The sequence below is a fragment of the Syngnathus leptorhynchus genome, chromosome 4, assembly GCF_054491065.1.
Source record: "Syngnathus leptorhynchus isolate UIUO chromosome 4, UIUO_Slep, whole genome shotgun sequence".
Lineage (NCBI taxonomy): Eukaryota > Metazoa > Chordata > Actinopteri > Syngnathiformes > Syngnathidae > Syngnathus > Syngnathus leptorhynchus.
Genome location: NC_141198.1, coordinates 9,221,948 through 9,241,521, shown reverse-complemented (window position 1 = coordinate 9,241,521; position 19,574 = coordinate 9,221,948). Strand labels below are relative to the sequence as shown.

Sequence of the window (19,574 nt, the reverse complement as noted above, 5' to 3'; positions counted from 1 at the left end):
TGTTTGGGTGTGGCACTTTTCACTTTCACTTAAACTTTTTCCCTAATGAAGTGATTAGGTACACCTGTGTCCGTGTGACGTCACAGATCAACCAGCCAATCAGAAAGTGGGGGGTTGTTTGGGTGTGGCACTTTTCACTTTCATTTAAATTTTGACCATGATTTTTCCCTAATAAATTGGCTTGTTATTAGGAACACCTGAAAATGGCGGTGTACCTAATGGAGTGTCCGAGTGACGTCACAGATCAAATAGCCAATCAGAAAGTGGGGGGTTGTTTGGGTGTGGCACTTTTCACTTTCACTTAAACTTTTTCCCTAATGAAGTGATTAGGTACACCTGTGTCCGTGTGACGTCACAGATCAACCAGCCAATCAGAAAGTGGGGGGTTGTTTGGGTGTGGCACTTTTCACTTTCATTTAAATTTTGACCATGATTTTTCCCTAATAAATTGGCTTGTTATTAGGAACACCTGAAAATGGCGGTGTACCTAATGGAGTGTCCGAGTGACGTCACAGATCAAATAGCCAATCAGAAAGTGGGGGGTTGTTTGGGTGTGGCACTTTTCACTTTCATTTAAATTTTTACCATGATTTTTCCCTAATGAATTGGCCTGTTGTTAGGAACACCTGAAAATGGCGGTGTACCTAATGGAGTGTCTGAGTGACGTCACATATCAAATAGCCAATCAGAAAGTGGGGGTGAGGGCGGGTGTGGCACTTTTCACTTTCCGTGAAGCTTTGACAATGATTTTTCCCTAATGAATTGGTCGTCTAGACTGGCCAACACAGAAATATCTCAGTGAGTCGGGGACGTCAAACTAAATATATTACTTTTTTTTTTTTTACATAGTATCTTAATTTTACAATTTTTAGTTAATTTCTCTGAAAAAAAATGCACTTAGTTTTGGTTTGCTGTTCCGTAGTTATGAGCCGTCCTTGAATTTTATTTATTTTCCAAGGTCATCCCACTGTTGAAAAAAAATTAAATGAATGAATAAATGAAAAGAATCTTATTATCCAGGATCAAATCGTTCTGGACGTATGCATGTACTGTGTAAGTGCGCACTTGTGGTGGTAGTCTCGGTTTTGTAGTTGTAAATGCCAAAACACAAAAGACGAGGAGTACTGTTGTATTCTTACTACTTCTTTTTTTCTTTTAATTTATAAACAATATTTACAAAGTGAACATATAATCCAAAATTCAGGAATATAAATCATGAACTGTGCAAAACAAGAAAGCACACGACCAACTCGGATAACCACGCTACCGTAATCACAATTTGAATCCTTTTCGCATTGGTGTCATGAGAAGGTTGTAATATTAACACACCAAAATTCTCACATAAACAGAAACACTACTGGTTCATACAGTACAAATCAAGTTGTATTGAAACAAATTATATACAAAGGACATGGCAACACCATCTAATGCAGTGAGGTTTCGGTCGAACGTTAATCTTTTAGAGCAAAATGCTTTCCTAAATTTCCAACTGTGGCTGTGAGATTATCCCTCCTTCCCTTCTAACAAAAAAAAAACGTTATTTCTTGTGTCATCTCATGCAGAGAATGTGACCATGTAAGACTAAACCAGCGACAAGATACACATCTAACTAATCAATAAATAAAGGGCTGTTTGTTTCTTTATAGAAAAGAAATGTCCAAAAATGCCTCAAGTGTTTTCCTGTACTTTTGATATATCAGTAACCAAAGCACATATATTTTGCTAAAACAAGCAAAAAAATAATGCTCCAAGCGCCACCCTGAACCCACTAAGAGCCAATCAACTAGTGGTCAAAAGCCAGCTTTGAGTGGAATATTTAGCATTGATCAATGACTTCATCAGCCATGTTGACTTGGCATTCTGCTTTAGATGAAGAAGCAAGTCCTACAAGCCATTTACATGCAAATCAACATATTAGAAAGCAAGACTCATTTCTTGGCTCTCATACACTCAAGCGCTTGTCAGTCGTTGAGTGCGTGCAATTGCACGCACCGCATTTTACTATTGAGAGCATTTGCAAATATTGCCATCTGTCTGCGAGCATGTTGATTCAACGAGCCAAGGACGGGTTGCCCTGTCAGGGCGTGTAAGCGGGCGGAGGCTGAAACTGGTTGCTGATGTCGTACTCAATGGGGAATGTTTCACTGCTGTCCTCCATCTCAGAGAGCAGTTCCAAAGCCTGCTCCTCCTCCTCGGTGGGGTAGTGGCGCAGGAGGTTGGCGGCCGTGGCGAGGATGGAGGCCCCGCCGGCCCCCGCCACCAGGTAGAAGCTGATGGCAAATGTGACGTATACGAGGGAGCCGTGGTTTTTTTTGTGCTGTTGCTGCAGTGACAAGATGAGCTCTGAAGCCCAGTAGCAGAACCCTATGACAGTGGCACACTGCAGCACTATGAGGAAAGAACACAGTAAAATGAGACACAAATCTTTTCTAGGAAGTAACGTTGCACCATGAGTCTAAACAGCATGGAAACAATAATTGGTTATCAATAATCTTAAATTTAAATCTGGCCGGACGATTACGATGATCACTGTTGATATTTCAATTTTGGGCCATGGTATTCTTTATAGGTATAGTTACTTTAAGCAGGTATTTTATCAAAGTCAGAATTTTGGTCCCAGGAAGTGGATATTGTGAGGAAGGCTGACCTGTGAGGATATGTGCAAAGGCATATCTCCGTGTGATCTTAAGGGCAGGGTACTTGGGTCCAAACACATCCAATAGGAATGCAGTCAGGCTGCAAAAGATGCCCAGGAAACAGAATGCTGCGATCACTCGAAGCAACAATATGGTCTGCGGGTTTATGCAGTAATCTGAAAAACAAAGACAGAACAACTCTTCATTTCACAATTCTCACTGGCTCCGAGCAAGTGCAGAGGTCGAGTCCTCGTCCTCACCGTCCAGGAGCTTGGGGTCAATGGAGCCCAGGACATCTGCCACCCCAAGCTCTTGTCTGGGGCATATACCTCCATGAATACGGAGCCAGGCAGGTTCTGCCAGAGATGTGCACAGAGCGGTTATGGAAAGGGCTCCGGGCAGAGCCGAGACCAGACTCCGCTCAGGTGTCTTGGGCAAAGTAGTTCCCCCTCTCCTTCTCCGGCCTCCGGGAACGGCCGAACCCGGCGGGGCATACATACTCGTCCGGTCCTTAGATGTTGGTTGGTTTTCCCGTTGTCTTAATGACTCCGCTCCTAAGAGCACCCTTGGCAACACCGAACGCGTATCGGATAAACAGCAAAAAAAATGTTTGGTCCACAGCGGTCCCAAAGCGCCCCCAAAGATTTCGGTTTATCGGGGGAATAAATTGCCGACAAACGATGAACAGATGGCCTTCGGGCCTGTTAGCTCTGTTATTAGCGTCTACAGCTAGCTCAAAGATAACGTCAAATAGCGACGAATACTAGACCAAATAAGAAGGAAATACACCGAAAGAAACTGACAATAGATTTTCCAGTTAAGCCAAATAACTGTCCTGGTTGAAATAATAACGATTGCGATTAAAAAAATAAACCAAAGGACAAACAAAACAAAAGGAAACCTACGAGGGTTCCTGTAGATTTATTGACTTCCTTGTTTCACGACATTCTCCTTCACCGCCGCTTCAACATGATTTCAGGCACATAGCCTTCAATGCTGACCTCTATAGGTGAATAGTAAAACAACAAGTATAATACTTCAAGGACTATTACTTAGAGTCTAAGTAAGTCTTGGACTATTACTAGTAATAAATAATAAAAATACTAGCTACTATTTAGAATAATGAGTGCATTAATGGAAGCTTGTAGAATCTTCCCTACGTTTTTTTACGGGGATGAATAATGATTATCTATACTGGATTGGAATCTTAATAATAATTAGTTAACCCCAGGGCACATTTATCAAATAATAAATAAAAATAAAATCCGCTTGGGCTTCGCTTACCCAGTAAAGTGTGAGGAGAATTATAACAGTCTAAAAGTGCTTCACCGCCTTTGCACGTAATTAGGTCAGTTTTAATTATCGTTCAGTTTCAACATGATTTGCCACACTGTGTGCAATTTTATAGATAAAATATGTATCAAAAATAAATACCGGAACTTTATCTCCCACAATTCCTTGCGTAAAACAAGATAACAAACATGGCGCCTCTTCCGCAGTAGCAGTGCAGTCAAACTTTTATCACTTCGTTCGGCGGGATAAATCCGTGATTGTCATATAATTTCCGCTTTACTAACATTCTGTTCATTAAACCTGACCAACAACATACGTGACAGGCTCATGAAAAAGCGGTGGCGTGTTGTCTTTTCATTTTGAAGTGGGTTAGCTGTCAAACTAGACGACGCTTTAGCCATGAAGGAGAATTTGATTCTAGTTCAGAGACTGAACGCGCACCCAGACTCTCGGTGCTGGTTCGTAAGCTGGAGTCCAAACGGGACTCTCTTGGCCTCATGTGGGGGCGACAAGGCCATCCGGATCTGGGGACGAGAGGGTGAGTTGCCCCACTCTTCCGCTTCTTCCCCTTTAAACTAACGGCGAATGCACTTTTCGTTCCATTTATGATATTCTATTTTTCCTGCCATTTTCTTTTTATATTTGTGCACGTTATTGTTTGTACTTGAAGGTGAGTCGTGGGTCTGCAAGGGCGTGCTGGAGGACCGCCACGAGCGCACTGTGAGGAAGGTGGCATGGTCTCCCTGTGGGAATTATTTGGCCTCTGCTAGCTTTGATGCCACCACGTCCATCTGGAAGAAGAAAAATGATGAATTTGAGGTTTGTTTTAGCCTGAAAACAAAAGCTACAAATGCAACTATGGTTCTATGAATCCCTGTTGACCGTTGATGAAATAGAACCTGTTGGAAATGTTTGTCCTCTGAAGAAACGACCAAGGCTTTTCTCTTGAATTTTTAGAACTTGGTCGTGTTGGACGGGCATGAGAACGAGGTGAAATGTGTCGCTTGGGCCCCTTCAGGGAACCTGCTGGCAACATGCAGCCGGGACAAAAGTGTTTGGGTTTGGGAAGGTGTGTGTGTGTGTGTGTCAAATGTCATGTTTAAGTTAAAGGGTTGTTTGCTGTACAGCACAATTTGACAACTTGCTATTTCTTTCCCCCTCACAGTGGATGACGATGACGAATACGAATGTAGTACAGTACTGAACTCCCATACACAAGATGTTAAACATGTCGCATGGCACCCGACGCAGGAAGTGAGTAGAAGCACTTGATCTATTTCTTCTTCCGTGCTCCTTACAGATGTTTATTTTGAAATGTCCATGTAGCTTCTGGCGTCAGCGAGCTACGACAACAACATCTGTATTTACAAGGAAGTGGAGGACGACTGGGAGTGTCAAGCCACGCTGCAGGGCCACACGTCCACCGTATGGAGTCTATCATTCAGCGCCACTGGAGAGATGCTGGCTTCATGCAGCGATGATCGTACTGTCAAGATTTGGAAAGAATATCCCGCTGAAAGTAGTCAAGGTTGAGTTGACTGGCAAAATGAACTTGGTTTCTCATGGTGTTAATGACCACAACCTTTTTGATGCTGTGATCAGGTAACATGTCCTGGAAGTGTGTTTGCACGCTCTCCGGCTACCATGGACGTACAGTCTTTGACGTTGACTGGTAAGATTGGCACGAGGTTGAATAGTCATTTCATTATGGTTACACATCACCTTATGTTCCCCTCAGGTGTCGTCTGACAGGCGCCCTGGCAACCGCTAGCGGTGATGACGCGGTGCGAGTATTCAAGGAGGAGCCGTCGCCTGACCCTGACCAGCCGCTATTCTCGCTGGCCGCACACATGCCCAAAGCTCACAGCCAGGATGTTAACAGTGTGGCATGGAACCCAAAAGAAGCAGGACTGCTGGTTTCTTGTAGCGACAGCGGTGACATTGCCATCTGGAGGTTCCAAGATAAGGACTAAGTGTGGTCAACATTATTGTGCAGACCTCTTTGTTGATTGTCACAATTCCAACTGTGAGCTCCAATCACATCATCATGAATGTACAAAATGGGGCCTATCTGACAACTTTTTAGAAAAGGTTCCAAATGTTTATATATGTGATTATGGCAACACAACTACAACGCTTCTCTTTATTGCAATACAAATCTTATTAAAATTCACTTGAGTTTCATCCCTGACTGTACCACTTTGTATCTTATTGTGACAAGACAAACTTAAATGTCATGGAGCAACAACAAAAAGTGCCTACATGGAATATGAGATCAAAACGATTGTGTGTATTACCAAACTAAAATATTGTTCATTCCGGATCAGTGTACATCATAAAGCTGACCTGACCACAAACCCAATGCATGTAAATAAAAAGGTCAAAAAACAATTACCAGTACTTGAGTTTAGAGTAAAATAAAACCTACGACATTATGTACAGAAAACCTTGGATCGCTTGTGCAGTTTCTCAGATCAGTCCGAGTCACTGTCTGCGTCGCTGTCGGCCTCTTTCACATCTGTGCTGAACTTGTACTCCTGGTCACAACCCATGTAGGCGTCGCTCATGAAGTACAACGTGTAGTTGTGAACGCCCATGGCTGGTGCGACAAAGTCCAATTTGACCTGTCAGAAAGGATGAAAGGTGATTGAACAAAAACTGAACCACAGGCTTCACAAAGACGGACGGTGTGGTGAACTGACCTTTGCTTTCTGTTGAAGAGTCAGTCGCTTGATAGAGATGAGGCTGTTGGACTTGGGGTCTCCAATCACCACCCACCAGCCCTCTTCGCGATTCTGGGGGATTGTATTTATTGTTAGATTACAAGTAAATTGTTGTCAACATTAGGTGAACTACCTCAACAATCAGGTTTAGTACAAAGCGGCACAAATAAAATTATGTCTTTACAAAACTAAGGCTCACATTTAACCAACAGTGTCAGAAAGTTCAAAGTTTCACAATGATGATGATGATGATGGAGCTGCGTAGTTCAAACCGCTGTAAACGATATTCAGTTTTGCGTGACTCACTACCTTTCTGACCAAATCGAACTTCAAACATACCTGAGGGAACATGGGTGCAATGACAGGCCCGGTGACCTCCTCTTCTCGCTCCAGGTGAACCTGAACCAGAACTGGATTGCCACTAAGAAGAAAAAAAAAAAGGGGGGAAAAATATGCCTTCAAATAAACCACTGGTATAATAATGAGACAATTTGTCATCCATCCAATACAACATCAAAACCCTCGATGAGGATGAAGCTCAATATGAAAATTAAGATCCAAACCTTTTGATGTTGTCCTTATCGGCCACCTCGTAGGACAGCTCGATGTTCGGATAGCGGTTACAGAAGCGAGCCACATCAGCCATCTGAACGTCGGCGAGCTGTAGCAAAGCACTTCTGTCTTCATCCTCCATCTCCATGATGTCGAAGATGCTCTCCACGCCCTATTTCATACACGATTGCTTTGTTACTCCAAAGCTCCCAGTACTTGGAATGATCTCCAGACATAACGAGAAGGCGTTTACCTTGTCCACGCAGCGCTTGATGTGCTCTGAGGTGAAGAACGGCAGCTGTTTGAGGTAGGAATCCTTGGACCACATGGCCTGAGTGACCATCTGGGCCAACTCCATAGCCGCCAGGGCAGGACTCAGCCAGCCGTTACTGGACAGCACATCGACGCAGGCCTGGATCAAACGCACCGCCTAACAACCACAACACCGCAAGGGACGTTACTCAATCCATCAGCCCTGGTAGGCGATAAACTAACAACTGCTCCTAAATTGCGCACCTTGCTCAGGATCTCTTCTGTGTCCGACTGCAGCTCGGCACTCAGCTGCATCCTGGAGAGGTGTGCCTGGAGCAGCAGGTTGGTCTTCACGTGGGGGTCGTTGAACTTGGGGTTATTCAGTTTGTGGGGCACCTTTTGCGCCAGCTGCGATTGACAAAACCAGATGCTTGGAATTTGTGATACTTAACAGCCCACTTGGCACATTTGAGCAAGATGCATTTACCTGTCGGAGAAGCATATCCTCGTGATGCCTGATGGGAATGCTTTTATATTCTGCAGCGTTGGAAATGATCTCGATCAAGCCGCGGATCTTTGTCTTGGCGTTGAGGGACATACTGAATAGCTCTGGACAACACAACAAAAACACTCCAGTTGGAATTGAACAAAACACGTGTTGCCGTGAGCCAAACAGCTTGAAGAAACCATGTGAGTGTTTAAAGGTTTAAGGTTTAAATGTGCGTGTGTGTGTGTGTGTGTGTGTGTGTGTGTGTGTGTGTGTGTGTGTGTGTGTGTCGGGGGGAGATCAAGTAAAAATGATATGGTTCCTCCAGATCACACATTTGTGAGTAGGTCCGGAACGTACATCGCCCTTCGCGCTAAACAGGAGTCACTTGATTCCAATACAATGGTACAAACCGATGGTGGTGTAATTGATGTAGTAGTAGGCGGCGATCATGCCCAAGTTGAGCGGCGCCACATCCATCTCGTCTTCGATGCTGATGCACTTGGACTGCTCCAGGTCATGCAGAGTGTGCTCCACCAGCTCGGACAAGTGATCAGACAGGTGGCGATGGGACATGCCTGCCAAAAAGTCAGCACAGTCAGTGGGCTCCAGTCTGGTTTCACTCGCCGGCTTGGTTCCTCACCTTGCAGGTTGTAGTAGTTGGGGTTCTGAGTCATACGACGGTAGAGGAATGTCCAAGTCAGGTAGTCCACAGCGTCCTGCTTGTTCTCCACTGTTTTGGTGACAATCTCGGCATTGAAGTGGTCATGGAGACAGTGGTCCAAGTGGGACTCCACAGGCAGAGGCTCATACAGGAACTTCTTGAAGAAGTCCTGATGAAAGGGGAGGAAAAAGCAAAACGCTTTAATTGTTGTCGACATAATTCGGCGTCATCTTGAAAATGAAAAGCGCATACCTTCTTGGAGCCCTGACACATTATCACACAGCGTCCCTCGTCATCAAGAATAGGTCTGTTGGCTTTGCCGACCATCTGGAGGACGTCGTATATGGGATAGTCCACATAGCTGCAAGAATGATGGACGGCATAACATAAACACTAATGTAAGAAGGAATACAACTGCACACTTTATCCCGACAAATCTTTCCTCTCATCCATCCATCCATTTTCTACACCCCTTGTTCCCACGGGGGTCGCGGGTGTGCTGGAACCTATCCCAGCAGTCATTTTTTTTCCCCTGTACTTTCTTCCCTCAACGAGCCTCGCTCTTAGCAGTGAAGCATATGACCTTAGCACCGAACAGCTTGAATTATGTCTTTGCCCCCTCGTGGTTAGCCGTTTGTTTGATTAGATATGAAGCGGAGCTCGAATCTTGATTGGAAAAATTGCAAACAAGGTATTTTAATTACAGCAGTCAAATTTGTGACCAACAATAAACAGAAATTTAATTGTGCAGCCCTAAAAATGGCTAGAATTGGAATTCACTAATAGCAGCTTGTACAAATGGTTGCAGATTTTACATATTTTTTCAATGTTCAAAACCTATTCCGATTTAACGTTTTAAGAGTGTATCTGTAATTTCTCTTGCTTACGTCTATGTCAGCAAGACCCCGAAATGTACAAAGCAGTTCATCTTTACTTACGCATGTATGATACCATTGTAGTACTGCGTGTCCATGACAATCACAAGATGGGCAGAGATGTTGACACCCCAGCAGAGGGAGCGAGATGCCACCACCACCTGAACAGCTCCTGGAAAACAAGATCAGACGATCAACTCTGAAACCTTCACACTCAAATGCAGCGGAGTGAAAGCGCAGAGCATCAGTGGTCATACCTGAGTTGAAGAGCTGCTCCACTATTTTTCGTTCGGTTACAGACAGGCCCTCATGGAGGTAGCCCACACCATTAGCCAGAGTCTCCTTCAGGGTTGCGTCATTTACCTTATCCAGGAAAGGTACAAGATCTTTCTCAGTGCAATGGAGGAACCTAAAAGATGACAAACATTAACAGTAAATTCTCATTCATTGAGGGGGATACGTTCTCGACACCAGCCACTGTGGTTGAAAATCTGAAATTTATTCGTCACAGTATACTGTGACTGACCTCTGAGGAACCACATCAGCTGCACAGAAAGTAAGGATGTCGATGGCCGTGAGGCGAGTCTGCCTACGGGACGGCACAAACACCACCGCTGGTTTGGAGGGCGAGTGCTTCATGATGGCGTGATATACCGGCTTGGCCATGGACAGCAGGCGAGTCTGAGTGTGGCTCACGTTGAAGCCCTAAAACGGTGTGAACACAAAAGTGGCACATTTAACTTGTTCCTTAACGCCTGACACTTAAGCAGAGTCTGGACAAACGGCTGAGACTTTTCCATACCTGAATGTGCAGCTCCAGAGGCACAGGCCGGACGTTGGGGTGGAAGTTGAATGTGGCCGTGGTGCTGCAACCCAGCCAGTGAGCCACGTCTTTGGCGTTGGACAGAGATGAGCTGAGGGCCACGATGCGTATGGGCCGCTCAATCTGAGAGGAGATGTACCTCATCCTTGAGCAGATGACCTCCAGGACAGGCTGGTGTAAAGAAAAAAAAAAGTCTCACAATCATGATGAACATCCATCCTATTAAAATAGAGCAGTTTAGCCTACAACTTAATTCTTACCCCATTTTCTCCTCCAATGAGGTGTGTCTCATCCACAATAAAAAGACTGACATTTTGGACGTTCTTCCTCTGCTTCCAGCGGCGAGACAGGATGTCCCATTTATCAGGAGTGCTGACAATTATGTCTCCTTTACCCAACAGTTTTAGATCTGTGCTCGTTTCTCCTGTCAGCAACACCACCTTCTTGTTCAGGAAGTCCTGGAACTTTTGGTGCCAGTCGACAAACACCTGACCAGGGGAAGAAGAGAAAGAGGATTTGAAACTCTTGGGCCTTCATTAGTGTGGTGCAATATGTCCTTAAAATAAAAGCAGGTTTTCTTATCCTCATAAACAGGATATATACAAATAATCTCAAGTGAAATGTAATACTTTTTTGTACTGTCTTTTTTTTAATACCAACATGGAGAAAATATTTTTTCTACACTTTTTTTTTTTGGTACACTCTTTCACAATCATTCTATTTTGTTGAGGATTCAGACAACCAAAGTCTACAACTATGGCATTACATTTTCCTCAAGTACAACATCAGTTAGAGATGCTTTCTAACGGTGGGACAAAAACAATAACCATCGTCGACGTCAGTGTGAAGTGTGCACATCAGACAGATGTGAACAATTGTCTGGAAGTTGTGTGACAATTTATTATTTATTTGACGCTTATTTGACATTATTCTTCAATAAATATTAAGTTAGATCCAAATGACATCATACCTGTTCTGCCAGTGCTTCCATGGGGGTGATGTAGACACAGCGACCTTCTGCGTTGTGAAGAAGCATCCTCAGAATAGCAAATTCAGCACAGATTGTCTTTCCGCTCCCAGTGGGGGCTCCCACGAACACATTGTCATCACTGTTGTATATTGCGTTGAACACTGGAGGGACACACAATTAAATTGTATTGAAATCACAAAATGTTCACTTTGTTTCAATGCAGTATAAAAAACACTCCCGTTGATCGCACCTTGTGTTTGAATTGGGTTGAAGAAGGGAAACTTGTTCTGGTAGAGGGCCTCAAAGGCAGAGTTCCTGAGAGCTGTGACAGGAAGTGGCTGCAGGTCAAGCAACTCTGTGGGTGGGGGGTACTTCTCGGGCAGGATCAGGTGACGGAATGACACTGGAAGCTGCGTCTCACAAGCTGAAAATATAGCAATTCAAGTGACTTGAAATGTTTACCAAGTCGACACAGAGGAGCCTGGATAAAAGCTGCGCTCACTTACAGAGCCATCGGTCAGAAACCACACGAATGAAGTACTGTGGGGGCAGAGGCTCAAATACGGGGACAAAGAAGGTCACAAGGTGCTCATCTTGGGCGTACTTGGCTTTGAGCAGAAAGTACTCATGGTGCAGGATGACCTCACTGTCAACATCCTCCACCAGGATCCAGAAAGCCTCTGACGAACCATGAATCTAAAACATGCCACATACAAACATATCAGCAACATGTACAAGGGCGCACACCATTTGCCGCTTATGGCACTTAATTAGTGACCTTGTCATCCCACTGAAAGTCAGGAGTGACAGTGAGCTCCACTTTGAGTGTGGAGCGGGTGATGGGCTGCAGATGGACAGCTAGGTCCAGTTTTGGGAACTGGTGCACATATTTGTGGATGGTCTTGCCCATTTTGGGCATACGAATCAGCTCCCCTGAAATAAATGAACAAAAACATGGATTACTAAGGTTCTGACTGTAGATGGAATTTGAGACTGTAGAAGGAGGCAAACCCAAACCAACCAATCTCATTGTGGTTGAGGTCATAGAGTCGTTCGAAGGGAAAGTTTTTCTTCTCAATCTTCTTGATCACTTCCTCTGGCAACTTCTTAAACTGTCTCAGTGGGGACATCGACTGCCACCTGAAAAAAAATATACAAATTAGCATCTTGTCTTTGCTAATCCACCACAAAAATCTTTTGTACATTTTAATGATAGACTTACATTCTCTTGTCAATCATTTTGCACAGATTCATGGTTTTGTCTGAGAGTTGAGCCCAGCCTCTGCTCAAAACAATCTCAAAAATAGCTCGCATTAACCTTCCAGCACTCTGCAAGAGGAAAGGAACCGACTTAATTTGGAACAGCATCGGTCATATCATGTCATATTTTGGATAAACATGATCAGGATACACTTAAGAGCACAAATAAAATATATGAAATACAATATTTACCTGTGTCACATACACCATGTCTGCCATCAGGGCAAAGCCTTCCAATTTGAGCTGAGAGATGTATGCCTGAAGCAGCACGTTGATCTGTGAAGACAAAACATTGTTAAAAAAAAAACAAGTAAAATAAATAAAACCAACAAACAAAAAAAACGAATAAATTAACACATTCATTAAATAAATAAAACATGTTTCAAGTGAGCCTCAGTGCAGAGGTTGCGGATTCGATTCTGGCCCGGGCCTTCCTATGGGGAGTCAGCTACCTTGGCACTGGGCTCCTCAATGCTTTCCTTCACTGGAATGGGAACTCTCTCCAGCAGCTTCTGCAGTTCCAACTTCTCCTCCTAAAAACAAACCCACAGTATATTGTATCATAAACATCCATGCGTTATTACGTGTTCTTGTGCTGTGATTTGGGAGTCCTTCATACCTCTCTAACTGCGATGTTCTTGAACTCAGAAGAAAGTGAAAAGACACGGAAGAGCTCAATCTCACTGAGGGTTGGTTTAAGCAGCTGGTTATAGGTTTGAACCGAGTCATGCGTGATGTAGAAGTGACTGGCAATACGGCCCAGATCAGTCACCTTTAACGAGATAAAGAGACATATTAGAAACAGTCTCTTGGAAAAAACAATAATAATTCACTTTGGCGCGTACCTGGAAACTACCAGTCCTTTTGTCGTATTTAATGAGGCTGTTCTTGTCTAGTACATTGGCAGCTGTATGCACCAGGTCAGTACGGCGCCTCTCCAGCAGGGGATCAGCGGAGCGGTCATCGTGGGAGACGCCATACAGTGTTGGGTTGCGAAGCATGCGCACATACAGGTAAGTGTAACCCAGCCAGTTCACCGCATCCTAAAATGTAGCAGCCAAATGCTTAACACCTTCAGGGATTGTTCTAATATTCGACTAATGTTGATGGTGCTTGACAGCAACTCACCTTCACATTCTGAACATTTCCCAGCACTATCTCTGCATTAAGCATGTCAGAAAGCTTGCCCACCATCTGACTCTCTATGGGAAGCTGCTGGTTGAGCAGGGACAGGTAATATTGAAGCTCTCCGTGGGACGTGATCAGGATTCCTTCTCCCTTTGTGTCATACTGAGGACGACCAGCTCTACCAAGCATCTAAAAAATGGATTATAATCAATCATGTCATTCACCGGTCAGAACGGCCTTCGTTTCTTTGTATGCACTTGACACTGACCTGCAAAATGTCCAAGGCACCGAGCTCAGTCCATCTGCCTTTCTCAGGGCTGTAGACCTGTGTACCTTTGATGATAACAGTGTGTGCTGGAAGGTTGACACCCCAAGCCAAGGTTGCCGTGGACACCAGAACTTGAATGTGACGATCAGCGAACAGATCTTCCACCAGCGTACGATCCACTCTGGTCATTCCAGCGTGGTGTATCGCAAAGCCATAAGGTAACAAATCCTTCAGCTCAAGGTTCTATGAAAGGCAATTCAGGCAAAATGAGGCCTCCGCAATTTTGCACAAATGTTGAAAAAGACTGGTTCATTTGATGTTACCTTGCATTGTTCTGCTTCAGTACGCAACACTTCAGTGGAGGCTGAGCCCTCTCGAAGGAAAAGACCCAGTGTGTCCTTCTCCAAACACATGTCTCGAATAGCCCTGGCTGTTTTTCCAGTCTCTTTCCTGGAGTGAACAAAGACGAGCACCTGGCAGAAACAAATATAAGTTAGAAGCTGCCTGAAGGTGATTCGCTGTACAGTAAACCGGCACAATCAAGGCTGAGCCATGCTGCAAATTGCACACAAAAAAAAATGTCCCTTGAGATGTTTATACAATTATTGCCTCGATTGATAGTTGAATCCCCAATAATCAAACACTAGGCTCCAAAAACAGATGAAAACAATGTTTTAAAACTTATTACCCTTAAAACAAGTGAAACTAGGTGAATTTGACAGCATGTTACAGAAAAATGCAACAATATAACAGTGCATACAACAGTATGCACAAAAGCCTTGAATAGAAGAATTTGTGACTTATTATATCCCTTCTACTGTTTAATTTCAGCATGTGGAAATAAAATCATCGGAGGCCAGAGTGTTTTGCTGAAGCGCAAACCAGTAAAAGGCATACCTGGTTCTTCCCAGCATGCTCCATTATCTTCTCATAGACAATTTCATTCATGATCTGGAAACGTTTAATAGCTTTCTTCTCTGTGATGCCAACATAAGTCTGCTCCAGGGGAACTGGTCGAAAACTGGTGAGAGAATGCCACACGCGTCATTATTTAGGCCACTTGATGATATATTTGATCGAAAAAAATAAAATAAAAAGGCCCTAGCTAAACATTTAACATTTGCATGGCACACCTGTTGTCAAAGTAGAAGAGCCCTTTGGCAGGATCAACACGCAGGCAGGTTGCCACGTCCTCGTAGTTGGGGAGCGTGGCACTGAGACCCAGCAGACGCACGTCTTCTTGAGTCAGCTCCACGTTGCGGATGGTCCTCGCCACGAGAGACTCCAACACGGGCCCACGGTCATCGTGTAGCAAGTGAATTTCATCCTGCACAAGGATTCACATTTGTGACTTCAAACACAACATGGAGTCGAAAAGAAACACACGGATGGCACTTACAATGATAATGAGGCGCACAAGTTGGGTGTAGGTACGCTCGCCACCTTTACGAGTAATGATGTCCCATTTTTCAGGGGTGCAGACAATTATTTGAGTAGCATTGATCTCCTCCTTGCACAGTTGGTGGTCTCCTGTCAGCTCAGACACTGTGATTCCATAGCTGGCCAAACGCTGGAGAAGAAAAGAGTAAATCAATCAATCGGAGGGGAAATACGCCGAAACACAGTGAGACATGAAATATATCAGAAGGCAGTGAGACTTACCTTGCTAAAGCTTCCCACCATTTCCTGTACTAGAGAGCGCATGGGTGCAATGTAGATTATTTTAAAGTCATCCACATTTATGGTTCCATCCATGTTTATGTGTTTTCCAATTTCTCGAAGCATTGCCATGAGAGCAACATTGGTTTTACCAGCACCCTGCACACACACATTAAAAATGAATTTAGAGCCAAAGCCAATGTGAAAAGACTCTCTGGGGTGGAAAATCCAATGCGTTCCATCAGTGGTCAACCTACCGTTGGCGCGCACACAAGCAGGTTCTCATCAGTCTCCATGGCAGTTTTAAACAGCTTGCTCTGGATTCGGTTTAGGGTTTTGAAACCTTCAAAGCCAGCCTGAGCATACTTGGGCAGCTTCTCAATAGAGACAAGCACCTAATGACACAATAATGGGTATAATAATGAAGGGAATAAGAACAAATATTCATCAACATTGTAGAAAACGTTATCTGGACCTAACAAAAAAACAAAAACAAACCTCATCATCAGCAAATGGCTTGGGTTTGAGTGCAGGCACATGTACTTCTTCATAACCTTTCCTTTGTTTGCGGAAAGAACCATCTGGAAGCTGGCAACGCTTGTTGGCCATGAAATGGCTTCCCTGGGTGAAGGTTAAGTCTTCAAGGTCCAACAGTTGTCGGGGGGCAACTGCCTGTAGGACAAAGACAGATATTATAAACAATTTTCCAACTTGTTCATATTAGGGCTGGGCAACAGACAAAATTTCATATCAATATTCATGCCAGACATCTCCATAACGATATAACAATATTACAATATATATTTTTATATTATATATATATATTATATTTTATAATTATATATTATAATTTTTTTTTAATACAACTAGGTGACAGTCATCTGATGTGAGCTGTGCGTAGCGCAAAACATGCTAAGTCCATATAGTAATAATATATTGAATGTTCATGTCTACACATCGATACGATAACGCTATTGCTCAACCCTCGTACACATACCAGTTCAAGTGGACTATACATAATATTACGTACGAATATTTGTTTAGCTAACAGTGACATGTACAAGTATGTGTCAACATGCTGTGTTGCAACTGTATCAACTCTGTCACATATTTACCTCTCCGTGGCCTGTGTCCATTGCTTCCATGTCATCCACACGTGACTTCCTTACCCTCTCCCTGCGGGATCGCTCCTCCTATAAACAAAAAAAATAATATCCCCCCAAAATATGATGTAAATAATAATAATTGCATACTAATGAATGCATAGACATACACCTTACCCGAATTATATCCTCCTTCTCAGTCTCTTGCAGCTGGTACAAAATCTTTGACAGCTCCTGATCAGACTCCATCTTTCCAATGATCCGCTCCTTTTCTGCCTCACTTTGAGCACTTGCCAGCATTGTGCAATACTGGACTGTGGGTTGTGAAAAGAATGCAAACTAAATTTTGATTCACAAGACAATGTACAAATTTGACTGTCCACTATGCCACCGAATGTCTTCATAGATCTCCTCCTTGTTCCGTGCCAAAATAACACTAATGCAACAAGCACTTACTCATGCGACGATGTTGCCGAAGGATTTTGATGAAGTCAAATGTGTTAAAGCCCAGAAGTAATACAAGCTGGTTTTCACACTCTCTATCATCACTGGCAGTCTGGAGAAAAGAGACAATAACTCAGTCTATAAGAAAAAAACAACCACACAGTGAGATATCGCAAAGCACAAGATGGTTAGCAGACCTTGAGGATTTCTAAGACCTCGTCAGCTTTCTTTTGAGAGACAATAGCGTCATCATAAAAGCGACTGAGCTGTCGCTGGAGCCAAAAGGCATCGATGTCTCGTGGGTGGAGGTCCTTCTTCTTTACAGTCATCACATCGCCTGTGGCACCAAGCTAAATGGGGCAGGGGAAAGTTATCAATACACAATCAGGCTGACTTCACATCAACTCATCAAGCAGATTCACTTACATTGGCTGAGAGAGCGCAGCCCACATCAGCTTCCTCTCCTTCACTGTCTTCATCTGAGTGCTCATCGCGCACTTCTCCATACTTGTCTTCATCACCCTCCTGAAGAGTAATACAGTTAAAAAAATATATATATATTTGGCTGCAAAATGAAGGATTCCTCAAACGTTTCCCCACAAAATAAACATACCTCCTCATCAGATCCAAATTGGACATTAACACCATATGTTTCATCAATGTTGTCATCTAGAAAAATGTGGATTTGCAAAAAAAAAAAAAAATTATTTAGCTCCCAAACATGATTCATTGGCAACCAGGTGAGCAGTTTTTTTTTCTTTTCAACATACCCATATTCTGTAAATCCTTGTCACCCCCATAGTCTGTAATTTTCTTGCCCAGGTTGACCAACACGTGGTAGCGTGTGTCATCAGCAGGTCCAAGAAGCTGCTCAACCTCACGCCGCCTCTCCTTATCCCTCATTTTATCATTCTTTAGTACTGCCAAGACTTCATCTGCTGCTCCACACAAAATATCACGTGGCTATAGGGAAACAAGTTACATCAAATTTACTTCTAATTAGTGGACATTTATTCGAACCAACTTTCAGATGTTAAGAGTTTCATTTACAGACCTGATCTCCCAAGGCAGCATGGATGAAGCTGAGCAAAACTTCATAAGTCTCTCTTGTTTCTTTGGTTTTGGGTTTATAAACGATTCCCACCATTTCATCAATGCCCTCTGACAGAAGAGTAAAGCCTTTCATTTTGTTGATGTCATGTCTGTCCTCATCTCTTTTCCGCCTCCTGTTTGAACAGAAAATTGCAAAGACTACTTGAAAGCCCTGAGGAAATATCTTAAATGTCTCAACATGTAACTCACAGTCGATGTATTTTAAGATTTCCAAACCACACAGAAAGTTTTAAGGATAGAAAAATGTACATTGAGATTTCTGTCATACACAAGATCAAGTGGTGAAAATTGTGTTATTTATGATCACCCATTTCTGAGATTCCCATGTTCTTTGTGTTATAATACTAACATAGATAGAACAATATTAATTCAAATTCCAGATCAAATTTATCAGGACAGTACTAACTTGTCTCGTCTTTCTTCCAGTTTTTGAGGTTTGGTCCTCTGAGCTTTATCTCCCATCTTGGTTCCCTCCAGCTTCCCCACCAGGGAGAGGACCTCTCCAGTAGGTTCATCTCTCCGTGTGCGGTCGATCAGTGAGCGATCAGCTTGTAACACCAAGTTCGAGTTCTATGGTTCACAACAAACACAATGAATCGGGACGAAGTAGCCAGTGATGCTAAACGCTAATTGCTAAGCTAACACGAACCGACAAAATTAAAGACCTTAGGTAAACACATTGTGTATCGTATTAAATAAATACGACAAACCAGATGAAGTTCAGTGCCAAGTATTCTGCAGCAAAATACTCACCGCCTTATATTCATACTGCAGGCTACGAGCGGTTACATCCGCCATGGTGCCACTTTGTTAGCTTTCAGCGCACTTTCAAAAATAATGCAATACAGGCTCAAATCCACCACAAAATTCGTTGCACGTGCTTCCTGCAAGTGTATGCAGGAATCATCGGTGTCAGACTTCGGCGTGTATCATGAAAATGCAGATTAAAATAATCCCGTTTCTGTCGAACTCACGCTCGGGCTACGTTACGAATGCGCCGCTAACACGAGCGTTAGATAAAATTCCTTCCTCTCTCATTTCCGTTTCCGGTGCAAGATGTCACGCAAATTGGTGATACGAACGAAAGTAGCGCCCTCTAAAGGTTATAATAGTCACACAGCTAGCGCCCTCTAAAGGTTATAATAGTAATAGACGCGTGTGTATATCCATCCATCCACCTATTTTCTGTACCGCTTTGTCCCCACAGGGGTCGCAGGCGTGCTGGAGCCATATATATAAATATAAATATAAATATAAATAAATAAATAAATAAATATATATATATATATATATATATATATATATATATATATATATATATATA

General features: G+C 43.3%; 3 protein-coding genes across 4 annotated transcripts; 1 reads left to right on the top strand and 2 right to left on the bottom strand.

Moving 5' to 3' along the window:
- Positions 1-1,137: 1,137 nt before the first annotated feature.
- tmem127 (transmembrane protein 127) lies at positions 1,138-4,311 on the bottom strand. The gene is made up of 3 exons (XM_085909568.1): positions 2,897-4,311; positions 2,648-2,812; positions 1,138-2,388 (listed from the first exon to the last, which is right to left on the bottom strand). Exons 1-3 carry the CDS (start codon positions 3,132-3,134, stop codon positions 2,078-2,080), a joined length of 714 nt encoding a protein of 237 aa, XP_085765694.1. The 5' UTR covers positions 3,135-4,311; the 3' UTR covers positions 1,138-2,077.
- ciao1 (cytosolic iron-sulfur assembly component 1) lies at positions 4,078-6,320 on the top strand. Of its 2 annotated transcripts, none has more exons than XM_085909567.1 (7): positions 4,078-4,467; positions 4,600-4,748; positions 4,887-4,998; positions 5,095-5,183; positions 5,256-5,448; positions 5,532-5,601; positions 5,668-6,320. In XM_085909567.1, the coding sequence occupies exons 1-7, from the start codon at positions 4,329-4,331 to the stop codon at positions 5,900-5,902; spliced, it is 987 nt and encodes a 328-aa protein (XP_085765693.1). In that variant the 5' UTR covers positions 4,078-4,328; the 3' UTR covers positions 5,903-6,320. The 2 variants fall into 2 exon arrangements, with proteins under 2 accessions (XP_085765693.1, XP_085765692.1); XM_085909566.1 differs by having other exon boundaries at positions 5,256-5,457.
- snrnp200 (small nuclear ribonucleoprotein 200 (U5)) lies at positions 6,009-19,305 on the bottom strand. Its single transcript, XM_085909565.1, has 44 exons — positions 19,004-19,305; positions 18,657-18,820; positions 18,192-18,363; positions 17,908-18,100; positions 17,751-17,806; positions 17,564-17,662; positions 17,335-17,487; positions 17,150-17,249; positions 16,871-17,007; positions 16,706-16,783; positions 16,089-16,262; positions 15,848-15,985; positions 15,594-15,749; positions 15,331-15,501; positions 15,065-15,258; positions 14,829-14,952; positions 14,255-14,404; positions 13,932-14,174; positions 13,664-13,852; positions 13,381-13,578; positions 13,155-13,307; positions 12,988-13,068; positions 12,728-12,811; positions 12,498-12,604; positions 12,297-12,415; positions 12,054-12,208; positions 11,782-11,971; positions 11,526-11,699; positions 11,276-11,436; positions 10,566-10,793; positions 10,285-10,476; positions 10,009-10,187; positions 9,740-9,891; positions 9,546-9,654; positions 8,860-8,968; positions 8,587-8,776; positions 8,357-8,521; positions 7,944-8,065; positions 7,721-7,864; positions 7,458-7,634; positions 7,216-7,376; positions 6,992-7,073; positions 6,632-6,724; positions 6,009-6,553 (listed from the first exon to the last, which is right to left on the bottom strand). The coding sequence occupies exons 1-44, from the start codon at positions 19,046-19,048 to the stop codon at positions 6,404-6,406; spliced, it is 6,411 nt and encodes a 2,136-aa protein (XP_085765691.1). The 5' UTR covers positions 19,049-19,305; the 3' UTR covers positions 6,009-6,403.
- Positions 19,306-19,574: the final 269 nt, after the last annotated feature.